The 13,124-nt window shown below is 58.1% G+C and overlaps 7 protein-coding genes and 1 non-coding gene across 8 annotated transcripts; 3 read left to right on the top strand and 5 right to left on the bottom strand.

Annotated features, from left to right (window-relative positions):
• The first annotated feature begins 45 nt into the window (after positions 1-45).
• Positions 46-2,049, top strand: SCHCODRAFT_02611039 (uncharacterized protein). Its single transcript, XM_050344457.1, has 5 exons — positions 46-136; positions 191-248; positions 298-624; positions 677-715; positions 764-2,049. Exons 1-5 carry the CDS (start codon positions 65-67, stop codon positions 1,849-1,851), a joined length of 1,584 nt encoding a protein of 527 aa, XP_050202231.1. The 5' UTR covers positions 46-64; the 3' UTR covers positions 1,852-2,049.
• A 410-nt stretch (positions 2,050-2,459) lies between these two features.
• Positions 2,460-4,039, top strand: SCHCODRAFT_02611041 (uncharacterized protein). Its single transcript, XM_003038660.2, has 5 exons — positions 2,460-2,629; positions 2,684-2,899; positions 2,960-3,053; positions 3,110-3,473; positions 3,524-4,039. The coding sequence occupies exons 1-5, from the start codon at positions 2,599-2,601 to the stop codon at positions 3,776-3,778; spliced, it is 960 nt and encodes a 319-aa protein (XP_003038706.1). The 5' UTR covers positions 2,460-2,598; the 3' UTR covers positions 3,779-4,039.
• A 6-nt stretch (positions 4,040-4,045) lies between these two features.
• On the bottom strand, positions 4,046-4,823 carry SCHCODRAFT_02611046 (Sm-like ribonucleoprotein). Its single transcript, XM_003037328.2, has 4 exons — positions 4,739-4,823; positions 4,612-4,680; positions 4,440-4,555; positions 4,046-4,386 (listed from the first exon to the last, which is right to left on the bottom strand). The coding sequence occupies exons 1-4, from the start codon at positions 4,791-4,793 to the stop codon at positions 4,216-4,218; spliced, it is 411 nt and encodes a 136-aa protein (XP_003037374.1). The 5' UTR covers positions 4,794-4,823; the 3' UTR covers positions 4,046-4,215.
• Positions 4,824-5,152: 329 nt separating this feature from the next.
• SCHCODRAFT_t40 lies at positions 5,153-5,242 on the bottom strand. Its single transcript has one exon. It is a non-coding gene; the product is annotated as a tRNA-Ser (tRNA).
• Positions 5,243-5,674: 432 nt separating this feature from the next.
• SCHCODRAFT_02486554 (CBS-domain-containing protein) lies at positions 5,675-7,314 on the bottom strand (the record flags this gene model as incomplete). Its single annotated transcript, XM_003037327.2, has 6 exons — positions 5,675-6,259; positions 6,306-6,533; positions 6,583-6,782; positions 6,829-6,962; positions 7,015-7,138; positions 7,191-7,314. 6 exons carry the CDS (start codon positions 7,312-7,314, stop codon positions 5,675-5,677), a joined length of 1,395 nt encoding a protein of 464 aa, XP_003037373.1.
• Positions 7,315-7,552: 238 nt separating this feature from the next.
• SCHCODRAFT_02696684 (SPRY-domain-containing protein) lies at positions 7,553-9,562 on the top strand (the record flags this gene model as incomplete). Its single annotated transcript, XM_003038659.2, has 2 exons — positions 7,553-7,922; positions 7,974-9,562. 2 exons carry the CDS (start codon positions 7,553-7,555, stop codon positions 9,560-9,562), a joined length of 1,959 nt encoding a protein of 652 aa, XP_003038705.1.
• Positions 9,563-10,025: 463 nt separating this feature from the next.
• On the bottom strand, positions 10,026-10,577 carry SCHCODRAFT_02488556 (uncharacterized protein; the record flags this gene model as incomplete). Its single annotated transcript, XM_003037326.2, has 1 exon — positions 10,026-10,577. One exon carries the CDS (start codon positions 10,575-10,577, stop codon positions 10,026-10,028), a length of 552 nt encoding a protein of 183 aa, XP_003037372.1.
• Positions 10,578-10,750: 173 nt separating this feature from the next.
• On the bottom strand, positions 10,751-12,997 carry SCHCODRAFT_02611062 (aspartyl-tRNA synthetase). The gene is made up of 8 exons (XM_003037325.2): positions 12,822-12,997; positions 12,640-12,772; positions 12,231-12,587; positions 12,035-12,181; positions 11,822-11,981; positions 11,389-11,770; positions 11,211-11,334; positions 10,751-11,161 (listed from the first exon to the last, which is right to left on the bottom strand). Exons 1-8 carry the CDS (start codon positions 12,875-12,877, stop codon positions 10,886-10,888), a joined length of 1,635 nt encoding a protein of 544 aa, XP_003037371.1. The 5' UTR covers positions 12,878-12,997; the 3' UTR covers positions 10,751-10,885.
• Between the last annotated feature and the right edge of the window lie 127 nt (positions 12,998-13,124).

Here is a 13,124-nt window from a genome sequence, read left to right on the forward strand (position 1 = left end):
CGTTCCGGGCCGAGCCCGCCGTGTTCTATTGCTGCTTCCCTCTGACGTTCATTCAAACACGGTCATGGCCAAGGGAAAGAGCTTAAATCCAGCGGACGCGTTCCGTAAGGCGCAGCGCAAAAAGGAGCTCAAGAAGGCGAGCCTCCCGTACGTCTGCCTGGCCTTTCATGCTCATCTCGTTTACAACTAGAACAAGGACTCTCGCTCCAAGGCGCGCGACTTTGCCCTTGTAAAGAAGGATACGACAGGTGTGCGCCGCCCAGTCCCCCTCATCTACTTCCTGACCCCCTTCGCCAGAAATCGAGGAGGAGATAGCCAACCTCGAAGCCTCCAACAAGGACGCGGACAAGCGGCGCGTAGCTGAGCTCAAGACCGAGCTCGAAGCTATAAACAAAAAGAAGGAGGAATATGTCAAGGAACACCCGGAGCAACGCAAGCTTGTCTACCGCGGCAAGCGTCAAGAAGGCGAGAGTAGCAAGCCACAGGACGCACCCCTTCCCCCGCAGAAGAGGAACCTCTTCAACAAGCACGGCCTGCCGCGCCATCCGGAGCGTAGTATCTACTATGACCCTGTCATGAATCCCTATGGCGTCCCGCCACCGGGGCTGCCGTACCAAGAGCGACGTGCGTGTGCTTTACAGCGGCAAATGTGTAGCTTGCTGAATATCACGTCCAGCGCTGAAAGCAGGAGAGGTCGATAGCGAAGCAGAGGATGGTGCGTGTATGAAGCGACGGCTTCGAACCATTCACTGACTCTCCACAGATGATGACATACCCATGCCCGAAGGTCCTGCACCGGGCGAGGAACTTGTCGGGAGCGACGACGAGATCCCCATGCCAGACGACCCGCCACCAGAAGATACCTCCGCGCTAGCGCGGCCAAGCCTTCCCCCATTACCTCCCGGCTTGCCTCCTCTGCCAATTGGCCCACCACCTCTGCCAAAGGGCTTGCCGCCACTCCCGGCAGGTGTGCCTCCGCTGCCCGCGGGTGCACCACCACTCCCGCCGGGCCTGCCTCCTCTTCCAGGAGGCATCCCGCCTCTCCCGCCAGGTCCGCCACCACTCCCAGCAGGCGCAGCGCCTTTACCTGGGAAGGTACCTCCACCTCCGCCTCCCCCACCCATGGGCTTCCCGCCCTTCCCTCCCACATACCCAGGCGCGTCCGCACCACCCTTCCCGCCTACGTACACCGGCTACCCTGGTGCACCCACGCCTCCACCGCCGCCCTTTCCTCCCGGAATGCACGCAGCGCCTCATCCAGGTGCCCCGCGCCCACCGCCTGGATTCTTCCCTCGACACGCCAATGTGGGCTCCTTGCAAGACCCGCTCAGCGCAGTGCCACATACGACATACCAGGCAAGGAAAGGACCGGGCGCGCCTCCGCCGGCTTCCACGGCCAAAACTTCTCTACCACCACCGCCGCCTGGACTACCGGCCAAGCCCGGACTACCCGCGAAGCCAACTGCAGCACCAGCGCCAAAAGACGTCGCCGCTGCACGCGCCGCCGCGACCATCGTCGCGGCACCCGAATTGCGCGACCTCAAGAAAGAAGCGACCGCGTTCGTGCCGGCGAGCTTGAAGCGCAAGCGACCCGCTGGAACGGTCGCGAAGGTGAATGCAGCGCCAGAGGCAGAAGGTGGGGAAGGAGGCGAAGCGGAAGGCAGCGGAAGCGCACCAGCTGCTCCGAGAGCGGACTTGATGGACGCGCTGAAGAATGCTGGGGTGCATGTGGGGCCTAAGACGACTGAGGGGGCACCAGTGGAGAAAAAGAGGAAAGTGGAGGCGGCGAAGAGAGAGGGGCAGGGCGATGATTACAAGGCGTTTTTGGAGGAGGTCGGGGACTTGCTGTAGATGAAGAGGATAGTGTGTGTGGCGAGACGGTACTATAACGTTTGAACAAGCCGATACCCCCTCACTTCTATGGCGTATCTACACACAGCGGATCCGGAAGGGCAGAAGGGCCAGGGAACAATCGCGCCGCAGAAGGCGTCTCCCAGACGCGTCGAGGTCACTGGGGCGCGTTCGATCGAAGTAAATTTTACGGCAGCCAGACTTTGTGCTTCCGACGTGTGCTCTCTTTGAAGGTCGTTCGCAAGCGCAATTGCAGATGAAAAATCTAAATTGACTATGGAAGAGGGAGGATGTACAACGAGACATTGCGACTGAATCCACACAGCTCCGCGAAGGGTAGGCTGCAGACGAACCAACCGCACCCAAGTCCCATCGAAGATCGCTCTCCAGCCATAATGACGGGCTCGAGGTCCTCGACCCGCACACATCCCGAAGGCAGCGCAGGCTATTCGAACTGCTTTTGACAGGCTGTGAGTTTGCGTTAAGGAAAGGAAGCACGCGGACGGGCCGGCTATATACTATGCAGTCGATGCACGTGACGCCTGGGTGGCTGAAGGCCCCCATTCGCAGCGCCTGGGCCCCCAAACACAGATTCGAGGGCCCGGGCGTGGGAATCTTATCGAGGATATCGTCGTCGCCGTTAGCTGCATCGACAAACCCCCTTCGCACGCCGTCCGCTCAGTCGCACGCTGAGTAGATAACAAAACAGGGCCCCGCCAGTTGCCGGGAGCCGAACGCAAAAAAGAGATGGCCTCAAGGAACGCCTTTGCGCTGCTTGGTGCGTTGATCTGACCAAATCCCCCCGCGTCCCAGGCGCTCATCCGATCTTCAGCTGAGGACGCGGACTCGTCCCCGTCCCCCGCACCGGCGCCCAAGCCCGCCGCACCCGCTGCCCCCGCCGCGCCCGCTAATCGCGGCTCGCAAAAGACGCGCGGTGGCCCCGCGTCTCGTGGCGGCAAGTACTACCCGCGTGGTGGTGGTCGCGCCGCAACATCCGGCGGCGCCGGCGAGACCGCCGGGGACGACGCGCCCCAGGAGCGCGCCAAGTGTGAGATCAGCTGATCGCGATCCCCCGCGCCGCGCTGAACGTGTCTCCCCTTCAATGTAGTCGACAACCGTGAAGGCCGCGGACGTGGCCGTGGCCGAGGTGGCCCCCGTGGGCGTGGCCGCCAGTACGACCGTCACAGCCAGACCGGCAAGACGTACGTCCCATCATCATATGCGGTTGCTCATGGTTGCTGATCGATTGATATCGTAGGGACTCTGAGAAGAAGATCCACCAGGGCTGGGGAGGCGACGAGGCCACCTCCGAGCTCAAGGCTGAGGAAACCGGCGAGGCCGATGCTACTGCTGAGGCTGCCCCCGAGGCCGATGGCGAGGCAACCCCGGCAACGCCCGGTGGCGAGAAGGCCGAGGGCCGCCCGCGCCGCGAGCGTGAGCCCGAGGAGGACGACAACACCCTGACCCTCGATCAGTACCTTGCTCAGAAGAAGGAGAAGGAGGCCGCCGCCGTCCCCAAGCTGGAGGGTGTCCGTCAGGCCAACGAGGGCGCTGACAACAACATCTGGGAGGGTGCCGTCCCTCTCCAGAAGCCCGAGGAGGACGCCTACTTCGTGGGCAAGGTGCGTCTTACAATATCCCCCTCTTCAGCTTTGTTTGACATCCCTCGTAGAACAAGTCCTCTGCGCCCAAGTCGCGCGCCGAGAAGAAGGAGAAGGTCTTCATCGAGATCGACGCGCGCTTCGAGCGCCCGTCGCGCGGCGGTCGTGGCCGTGGCGGCTTCGAGAACCGCGGTCGCGGTGAGGGTCGTGGCGAAGGTCGCGGCCGTGGCCGTGGCGCTGGTCGTGGCCGCGGTGGCCGCGCGAACGGCGCAGAGGCGCCCTCGTTCAGCGTCGACGACGAGACCGCCTTCCCCTCCCTGTCGTAAAGGGGCAGCGTCCTTCAGGGGTCGCTAGCAGTGAAATAAACCGCATCATCTGTACTGCTTACCATGGACGCGTTGTACGCTGTGTACCCGCTACTATGTCTTTACCAGTGTACTGATACGCACGGTGTTGTGTGTTGTGTTCATATATAAACTTATCATTTCCTTCTACTCTACTCGCGCCCGCTCCTGCTGCCCGCTTCTTGCTTGGTGTTCGGGATGTCTACACGATCTGAATGACACAAACGAGCCCGAATTCTCCGCGTCTGAGGTGTGATGGTCGAATGCCAATTGCAATGCTGCTCATCGGTCAAAGCTATGGCTCGTCAGAATCTAGTCGACGCCTCGTACTCGTACACTATACATAGATGCAGCGCTGCTATAACGACATGTACAGATGAAGAAAAGGAAGTTCCAACAATGAGAAGTCGGCACTAGACTCAGTAGCTATCGCCCTCGCCTCCTTCTCGCGAAAAGCCCTGCTGCTCGAACAGGACTTTCTCCTTGATCTCTTCTTGCTTCTTCTTCTCCTCTAGCTCCTTGTGATGGTACGGCTCGAGCGCTGTGTATGGCACTTGCCGCAACGGCACATCGTCTTCGCGATCAAGGTCCTATTCGACGCGTCAGATCTCATTGCGCACACGACAAGACCCAGGATACGCACGATCTCGCCCATCAGCACGACGTTCTCGCCGCGTATCAAAAAGAGGCCAACGTGCTTCTCCGCCCAGAGGTTGGAGTGATATATCTTCTCCCAGGTGTCCTCTAAGACAAGGTTCGCTTGAGGGAGGGCCGGGTAAGCCTGCCTCGAAACAGATGGGCGGGTTGTTATTCACCGAACTGGTCATACGAGCGCAAGACGCCAACGAGTTTGCGGCCGTCCCGCAGAACGACCAACATCTTCCCTTGCTTGTGGTTCGCCCGTCAGTGGTGCGCGATCGGCGCTTGCGCGTGTAGACGTACTGTCTACGCTGTCCACAAGAGCGCCAGAGGTCGTGAAGGGTATTAGCGAGTCCATGCTCGAGATCGAGTACAACGTAGATGATGGTGGTAAGCGTGAAGCAAGGATCGTCACGTCAATACGTGACGAATCGCGAGTGCACTTCGATCGGCTATCGCCCTCCGGTCTGTATCCGAGTTTTACGGGGATTACTCCCTTCACTTCGTTCGAACGGGCCAGGTACTTAGCCCCCCGTGAAGGTGAACATCTCGGTGTATACTGTAGCGCACGCCAGCCTCTCTAGCTTCAAAGTTAGAATTCCGTGGAAAAGGGTCGCTACAAAGGTGTTGAACCTAATTGTGTCGGCCTCAACACGAACCACGATTTGAGGCCACAAAAGTGCATTCAGCTACTTACTAGAGACCTCACCAAAAATTCGACACGAGCAGGGTTCGAACCTACGTCCCGAAACGGGATGAGATATTGAAAATTCAAGTCTCACGCCTTAACCACTCGGCCATCGTGCCTCTGGTTTGATATGCAACAGGATGCTCTCGGAGAGCGCTGCGCCATGTTGACGAGTGCCTCAGTGTAAGATAAGGTATGTAGAGCAGTGAACGGCTGTAGGATGACATAGGAAAACAGATATATTGACCACAGAGGCCTCGGTGACGTTCACTGACCATTCAGTCTCGTTCACCTCATTCGAGATCTCAAGATCACATCCCTAGCAGGCGCAGTCTCTGAACGTTAGCAGCCGCACATCGAGTCCGTTCAATCCAGCCAAGAGGTTGGGAGATCCGTTCCAATATAGTGCAGTGTAGTATACAGCAGTGAATATATACAAGATGGGTCTGAGATATAGGGTTGCATTGCGTACACGCATGACTGAACAACTTGAGACTATAGGTACACTGTGAATGCAAATGGTCGTGACGGAGAAAAGTTCTGCGAGACTACTACGGTTCAGGTTCGGGCTCCTGTGCGTCCTCTTCAGCAGGAACTTCCACTACCTCGACCTTGGGGGCCTCTGCAGCGGGTTCAGACTCAGCAGCTTCCTCCTCAGAAGCGGGAGGCAGCTCTACGGTCTCGACCTCTCCTGACGGATGCTCCACTATCGGAGGAGGCTGTGATGGTGGCGTGAAATGTGGGCGCTCGTCGAAAGATCCGTCACGACTGCGTTCCGACCACGCATCGTCACCTGATGAGTGCCGCTCCCTGCCCAAAGTCGAGAACGATGTCGAGGCTGACGGCGTCGTCGGCTCAGTCGCGCCGATGTTCGGTACGCCGACGATGTAGCGCAGTACGTCGCTGAGAGTAATAATACCCAGCAAGCGGCCCTTCTTGCCTCCTCGGCGCTCCTCTTCCTCGCCCTCGACAACCACCAAACGATGTACACGTCGACGCTTGATGAGCTGCAGTAACTTGTCCAAAGAGTCGGAGGCTGTGCAGATAACGACGCCCGGGAAGTCCTTCGCGCGCTGATTGAGGGCCTCACGAACCGTCAAGCTGAGGCCCTGGAAGGCGCCGAGGCGGACGAGCGTCTGCTAGGCGTAAGTCGCGCATCTAGCTAGCTTGGAAGCCACGTACGATGACGTCCACCGTCTCGTACAGGTTAACGACGATACCATCGGCATCGACGATTGGCACGGCAGAAATGGACTTCTCCGAGAACATGTGAACAACGTCAAAGACGCTGGTATCCATATGTGCAACAGAGATGGGGTGAAAGGGGTTTTCCGCTGTCGGGTTTGTAACGTATGTTCCGATGCCCAAAGCACGGAGGGGCAGTTGTAGGTGCTGTATTTCCTTCATGCACTGGGATGGGTGTGTAAGCGATGGCTGTGACATAGTTGGACGTACGCACATTTATGGAGATGAACTTTAGCAGTCGGTATTGCGTCAAAACTGACACGATGACTTCCTGCCCGGTTTCTGTGTCATTATCGAGGAGCGGGACGCGACGTGCATGAGTTTGGATGAGAAGGGTCGCTGCCGCATATAGGGTGCTCGTGGGGTGTTCTCGTAACAAAGGGGGCTGCGCGACGCCGAGCTCCCGCTCGATATCTGCAGCACGTTTAGCGCTTGTAATTGACTATACTCTCGAGCGCACCTCTCAATTGGTCCAACTTGAAAGTCTCTACATCTTCTGCAGCATCGTCGTAGGTCGATGTATTGCGCCAATAGTACTGCATTAGGTGGATGATGTCGAGAACGGTAAGCATTCCTGCGAACTCTCCCTTCTCGCTGTCCCACAGGGGCGCAGATACGACGCCTGAGATGGCCATTAGAGTTGGACCAAGTATAGGGAGGAACGCACGCGCCATTGAGCAGGAGGCATTGCAAAGCCTTCTTCACGTTGAGCTCGACATCAAGAACGATGAGCCTGAAGGAGATAGGGAAAACGTCGTAGACGGTTCTGCCTTTGTGAAAGTGATCAGGAGTAGATCCGGGGTGCGGGGGAAGACGCGCTACTTTTGAGGAACTTTCGAATTGCCAGGAGACTCTGGTCGTGATTCTCCTTTTGCGCTGGGGCCGAGTGCGAGCCCGCCCGCTTCCTAACAGAGCCGCGACGCTTGGATCTCGGGGAGGCGGTCATGGGGGATAGGGAGGAGGCCATGGCGGTAGAACAAGAGAGGCACCTGTTGATCGGTGTTGATCATGGCCCCCAGCGTCATGTGGGGTGCCTTGGCGGCCGAGCGAGTTCCCACGGGTTTACTGCCGGATTACCTCAGCCGCGTCGAGCCGCGCCGAACATCCATCCCGACACACCAGCGTCAGAGGTCGACACGGAAGACGGTTGGCCCGCCTCTGCTGCAATCTCTGCTCCTACTCTCATGGCAAGGGCGCTCAAAGCCAGAGGGCTCTCGCAGGACGTGTTCATCCCCCCGGACGACGCCACTTGGCCGACGTTCAACGCTACAGCTGGCGATAGCCCGCATCCGTCACCACCGCAGCAGGACGCACTCATGATCCTACTCCCTCTGCTCATCGTGCTCTCAACCTTCCTCTTCCTACTCCTTGTATTCCTCATATGTGTACTGCTCGTCCGCCGTCGCAGAGGCATAGCCCTGCGAGACTCCGATGGTCCCGTGGACATGAGTCGCGAGGAGCTCATCGATGGGGAAGGCGGCTTTGAGGGCGTAGAGTCCCGCTGGCTGGAGACCGTGCCCGAGCACGTACAGCGAGATTACAGGCGGGCGAAAGGTACGTGCCACTATCAACTCAAGTCGGCGTCTGGTGACCATATATTTCCAGAGTACCAGCTGCAGTACCCGCCCAATTCCTTCCCGACAGATATCACTCTCTCGCAGTTTCTATCTATTCAGGAGAAGGGCGTGTCGGCCTGGTGCTTTGAGCCCGACTTCGAGACGGTCAACAACCTTCTTGTGCAAGCGCGCACGGAGATAACATTCCTTCCCGACCCGGCGTCGGCTTCCTGCGTTCAAAGCAACCTCCCCCTTCCGAAACTCAACGAGGTCTACTACTGGGAAGTTAAGATGTTCGACCTACCCATCACTACCAACGTCAGCGTCGGCCTCGCCACCAAGCCATACCCTCAGTTCAGCTTGCCCGGCATGAACCGCTACTCTGTCGCATACCACTCCAACGGTGACATATCATATAACTACCCCTTCACCGCGTCGTCCTTCGGACCCGGACTCAAGGAAGGCGATGTGCTTGGCGTTGGCTATAGACCTCGGTCGGGCACCGTCTTCTTCACACGGAACGGGCGAAAGATGGACGACGCGTTCATCGGCCTTAGCAGGTGGAACCTCTTCCCGAGTATTGGAGCGGATGGGCCATGCAGCGTACACGTCAACCTGGGGCAAGCAGGATTTGTCTTCATCGAGGCAAACGTGAAGAAGTGGGGATTGGCTCCAAGCGTTGGCACTCTTGCACCACCTCCGGCGTACGGCAGTGAGCGCGGCAGCATACTGCTTGATGTCGGCGGTCGCCCTCGTCCAGATGGCAGCGTGACGCCAGGTAGCACGCCCGGCGCTTCGTCGCCGACGCCGTCGCGGCGATCGCACCGCTCTCGCCGTCCAAAGCCGAGCGGTATACCCAACCCCTCGTCACCTCTGCGACCTTCAGGATTCGATGATACGCCTATGACACCCCCGCCGCCAATCACGCCCATAATCGAGGAGATCGAGACAGGTGCGGGTCCTTCGAATCGGCGATACATATCCCCTACGGATTTGCCATTCCACGCACCTCCAAATGCCAACATCCCGGCATCACCACCTGCAGGTGCACGCTCAGAGATTGATATGGAGTCTCCAGCGTCCCCGTCTTCTCCCACTGCCCGTTCGCGCTCCCCGTCCCTCGAAGGTGCGCCGAACCCCTTCATCACCCCGCGGCGTCATAATAATCAACATTCTATCTCGTCTTTCGCCGCATCCCTATCCGCCTCTCCCGAACGCCGTACTCGTGTCGACAATGAACCTGCAGAGAATGCAGCGGAACTTGTTGTCCAGGTACATCCTCCTCCGCCGGAGTCGCCGTTGAGCCCTCCGAATCCGCCAACGCCGAATATGCTTGACATTGGTCTGCAGTCGCTTCCTCAACGGCGGACGAACCGGGAGGGCACTGAGGATGCGGATGACAGTGAAGAGAGCGGCGAGGACTCTGGGACCGAGAGATTCAGTCCTGAGCCTGCTCTCTCACGGAGAACGCCGCCTGGTCAGCCGCCTGCGTACTCTCCGCTGGACGCTGTCCGGTATGCCGATGGTGTTCAGATCGATTTGCCTGCGGAGGTCATTTCTGCTGCGCTCGAGGGCAGCTCATCGCCCCCCGTTGCGCAAGGGCGGTCGAGGCATTCGGGGCGTAGCCGTCGACGTTAGATCTGTGTTATATCTGGTGGATGGTATGCATGTCTCCCTCAGATGCATTCTATTCGCTGGCTTACCAGCTTTGCAGGTCGTCGTACAGACGCTACTATAATCCTTGGAGGCGCATTATCAGTATCAGTATGTTGTAATCCATATTGCTTCCTATCCTACCTACTAGACCTCGCAAGTTCCACGGACACCTTTCTTTCGCCACGCAGTCAGGTTTCTGAATAGTCCACGGAGTTCATGACTAGCGCTTCGAAGAGCCTGTAATTTACACTTCTACTGTATCGTACACAAGTAGCCGCGCTCGCAGCGGGGTAAGAGCATATAAGACGATGAAGTACATCGTACTAGGTGGGTAAACACAAAACACGAGCGGTATAAACTGTTCAAGATAGCGAATGGGGCAGTGTTGATGATACGAGTCCGTGGGGGAATGGGCTGCGGGGGTATGTGGACGTCCCCCGTGTCGTCATAAGTAGTAGGCCTGCCGTACTTTGTGGACGGTGTCGACGGCGCGCACGGGCAGCTCGTCCTTGTCCTTTACATCCTCCTTGCCCCCCTCTTTTGCTCTCCGTCCTGTTGTTACAAGCGCGTGGAGAGGGGACGCCGCGGACAGCCGTCGATCGCTGTCTGATGGTGTTGTTGTCCCCTCCCGACTCCTCTTCCCCTTGACCTTCAAGTCCAGCTCGGCCACACTCCCTTCTTCTACAAAGGTCTCCCCACGAGCCCTGTCCATCCATTGTCGCAGTTTTCGTCTTGGATACTTGGCCAGAGTCAGCCAGAGGACCAGCCCGATCACGATGAGGCCGCAGACAACGGCGACGCCGATGTAGCCCTTCATGTCTGCGCCGAGTTCATGGCTGCCATCGTCGGAAGGTTCCCCCTTCCCCGTCGACGGGTCATTGGAGGGGGCCACACCATCCGACTCGCAGGTGTGCGCGTTTGGTGGGCAGGTGTCGCGGCGCGTGAATGTGCGCAGCACGTGGTCGCGAATGCTGCGGGCGACGACGACGAGGACCATGGCGGACGAGGAAAAGGACGCTGCTCGCTCGCCTGCCTCGCGCAGCAGCACGGGCTGAATGTAGGGGTTGCGATGAGAAGAGCGCTAGCGCGGCGCGTGTGTCACGAATTGGCTCCAGTCCACATCGCGCTCTTATTCGGAAGGTGGAGCTTCTCGTTGCTTCGCATCGGTATGATCACTTCGATGTTCGCACCGGGTTTCGGCGGGTGGAATTCTATCTAGCATATGCATACACAACAGAAACGTGTACAACCGTCTCCTCGCGCGGAGATGTCGGTAATTCGCTTTGGGAAGGGCGCAGCATCCGCTCACGGCTCGAGGCGCTTGGGGTCGCGAGGGAACAACGACGCCCGACGAATGTTGTTGAGCTTGAGGAAAAGCATCAACACGCGCTCGAGACCGATGCCTCCTCCGCCATGCGGCGGGCATCCGAGCCGGAAGGAGTTGATGTAGTCCTTCATGTCGTCCGGGTTGACGCCCTTCGCGCGCATGCTCTCGATCAGCAGGTTCGGGTCGTGAATACGCTGCGCGCCGGAGAGGATCTCCTCGCCACGCATGAAGAAGTCATATGAGTTCGACAGCGTCTACGGAAGACATATTAGCTGGCATCTTCGCACGGTGAGAACCACTTACGGGGTCATTCGGGTCAGGCATGGTGTAGAATGGCCGAAGAGCCATGGGGAACTTATCGATGATGTAGTAGTCGGTGTCGTATTTTGCCTTCACGAGACGTCCAAGCCTCTTCTCGTTCTCAGTGCTGCCGATACAGGATTAGCATAAGGGACTGCACCGTGATAATATTTATACGCACTTAATGTCATCGAGGTCCTCGCGGGGGACACCATCCTCAACCAGCATGTCCGTGGCCTCCTTGAACGAAAGGACAAGGGTCTCCTCCCTCCACTTGAACTCCTCGGCAGGGAATTGGCGGTAGACAGCATCAATCTCCGTCTTATATTGCTCCTTCAGACCAGCGAAGATGCTCTTGAAAAGCCCGTCGAGCAATTCCATGACTTCGTGGTAGTGCTCCTCAATGGTCATTTCCAGATCGAGGCCCATGAACTCCGTTAGATGGCGATGAGTGTTGGAATCCTCAGCACGGAAGACGGGACCAATCTCGTAGACCCGCTCAAAGTCAGCCGCAATGCACATCTGCTTCGCAAGTTGGGGAGACTGGGCGAGGAAAGCATTGCCTGAATATCACAGTCAGATGCCTGAATCGCACGTCAATAGTGGGTAAATACCTTTGAAGTAGCTGACTTTGAAAACGGAGGCACCCGACTCGGTGGCCTGGCCTTGCAGTTTCGGACTGTGGATCTCGGTGAAGCCTCGGGCAGACAGATAGTCACGGAACAGGCTGCCAATAGCGGCCTGCAGCTTGAAGATAGCTTGATTCGTTTGCGTCTAATGACAGTCTTAGTCGACATATTACACGACAATTTGGCAGACAGGCGTACCCGAAGATCGACAATACGGTTGTTGAGGCGAGTGTCAAGGAGGACCTTGTTGTACTGGGTGTCGGCGGCCTGCAACTCCGCTTCCGAGCGCGATGCGTCGTCGATAGTGAATGGCAAGGTCGCGGAAAGACCCGCAATGAGGTGAATCTGGCGGCCAGTGAGTAGACATACTCCTTTAAGTGCAGAAAGGACAAGCCTTGGAGATCTGGATTTCCGCGTTGTGGATGGTGGTGCTCTGAATTGGGGTAGGTACTGCTGTCACGACACCCTCGACTAGGACGATGCTCTCGTCGCTGAGACCGCTTGCCCACTTCACCATCGGCTTTGAGACCTTCTCCGGCTTGGCAGTCAAGACAGCTTGAATAGTGTCGATCCTCTGACGAAGAACAAGGAAGACGACATTGCCCTTGCCGCGAGAGGTATGCACGCGAGCGCGGAGGATCACGGTCTCGCCGACGTGTTCCTCGAGCGTAGAGATCTGGAAGCGGGGTTGCCTCGGACGCGATTGGGACTTGTTGAGGGGAAGGGGGCCGTAGTTCTCCTTCGAGAAATCCTGATAATCGGAAGTTAGGGACGCACGATCGGTTCATCAGTTCGGGACGTACACCCTGGCTGGCAGCCTGCTGCGCGGCGAGCTCCGCCTGACGAGCTGCCTTCTCAGCTGCCTTCTTCTCCTTCTCAGCCTGCTTGGCGCGTTTCTTGAGCTCGTTCTTGGATGGGCCAGTCTCCCCTTCGGCGCTACATAATTTAGTCAGTCAAGATCTCCGGTGGCTTGAAGGCTACTGACGGAGCCGCCGCGGGTGGCTGAGTCTGCTCGGCTGCTGGCTGCTGGGGGTCCGACATTATTTGACGGTTCTATACGTTCTCGTTGGGTGACGTCCGCTCTTATAGACGTGGACGTCGGCTGGAACAAGTCAAGGGGGACAAGGTCGAGTCACTGACCATCGATCGGCCCGGGGCCCCGGACCACCTTCTCGGCCTTTCAACGGTGTGCGACGCACTCAGTGCGTTGAATGGCCGTGGGTAGCCCAGGCTTTCTATACCTGGGCATCGTTGACTGTCAGATGGCCTCGACATATTCACAGTCACT

Source organism: Schizophyllum commune, assembly GCF_000143185.2.
Source record: "Schizophyllum commune H4-8 unplaced genomic scaffold SCHCOscaffold_2, whole genome shotgun sequence".
In the NCBI taxonomy this organism is placed as follows: Eukaryota; Fungi; Basidiomycota; class Agaricomycetes; order Agaricales; family Schizophyllaceae; genus Schizophyllum; species Schizophyllum commune.

What these genes read in the sequence shown, in the direction of transcription:
- SCHCODRAFT_02611062 (XM_003037325.2), bottom strand. Translation starts at nt 12,877, where the DNA reads ATGTCGGACCCCCAGCAGCCAGCAGCCGAGCAGACTCAGCCACCCGCG. An exon ending in GAGGACCTCGATGACATTAA is followed by an intron (nt 11,335 to 11,388) that starts GTGCGTATAAAT and finishes CTGTATCGGCAG; the next exon opens with CACTGAGAACGAGAAGAGGC. An exon ending in TGCCTGACCCGAATGACCCC is followed by an intron (nt 11,162 to 11,210) that starts GTAAGTGGTTCT and finishes TGTCTTCCGTAG; the next exon opens with ACGCTGTCGAACTCATATGA.
- SCHCODRAFT_02611039 (XM_050344457.1), top strand. Translation starts at nt 65, where the DNA reads ATGGCCAAGGGAAAGAGCTTAAATCCAGCGGACGCGTTCCGTAAGGCG. An exon ending in GCAAAAAGGAGCTCAAGAAG is followed by an intron (nt 137 to 190) that starts GCGAGCCTCCCG and finishes GTTTACAACTAG; the next exon opens with AACAAGGACTCTCGCTCCAA. An exon ending in GCTGCCGTACCAAGAGCGAC is followed by an intron (nt 625 to 676) that starts GTGCGTGTGCTT and finishes TATCACGTCCAG; the next exon opens with CGCTGAAAGCAGGAGAGGTC.
- SCHCODRAFT_02611041 (XM_003038660.2), top strand. Translation starts at nt 2,599, where the DNA reads ATGGCCTCAAGGAACGCCTTTGCGCTGCTTG. An exon ending in GCCCCAGGAGCGCGCCAAGT is followed by an intron (nt 2,900 to 2,959) that starts GTGAGATCAGCT and finishes CCTTCAATGTAG; the next exon opens with TCGACAACCGTGAAGGCCGC. An exon ending in ACGCCTACTTCGTGGGCAAG is followed by an intron (nt 3,474 to 3,523) that starts GTGCGTCTTACA and finishes CATCCCTCGTAG; the next exon opens with AACAAGTCCTCTGCGCCCAA.
- SCHCODRAFT_02611046 (XM_003037328.2), bottom strand. Translation starts at nt 4,793, where the DNA reads ATGGACTCGCTAATACCCTTCACGACCTCTGGCGCTCTTGTGGACAGC. An exon ending in GCGCTCGTATGACCAGTTCG is followed by an intron (nt 4,556 to 4,611) that starts GTGAATAACAAC and finishes CCCTCCCTCAAG; the next exon opens with CGAACCTTGTCTTAGAGGAC. An exon ending in TCGTGCTGATGGGCGAGATC is followed by an intron (nt 4,387 to 4,439) that starts GTGCGTATCCTG and finishes CGCGTCGAATAG; the next exon opens with GACCTTGATCGCGAAGACGA.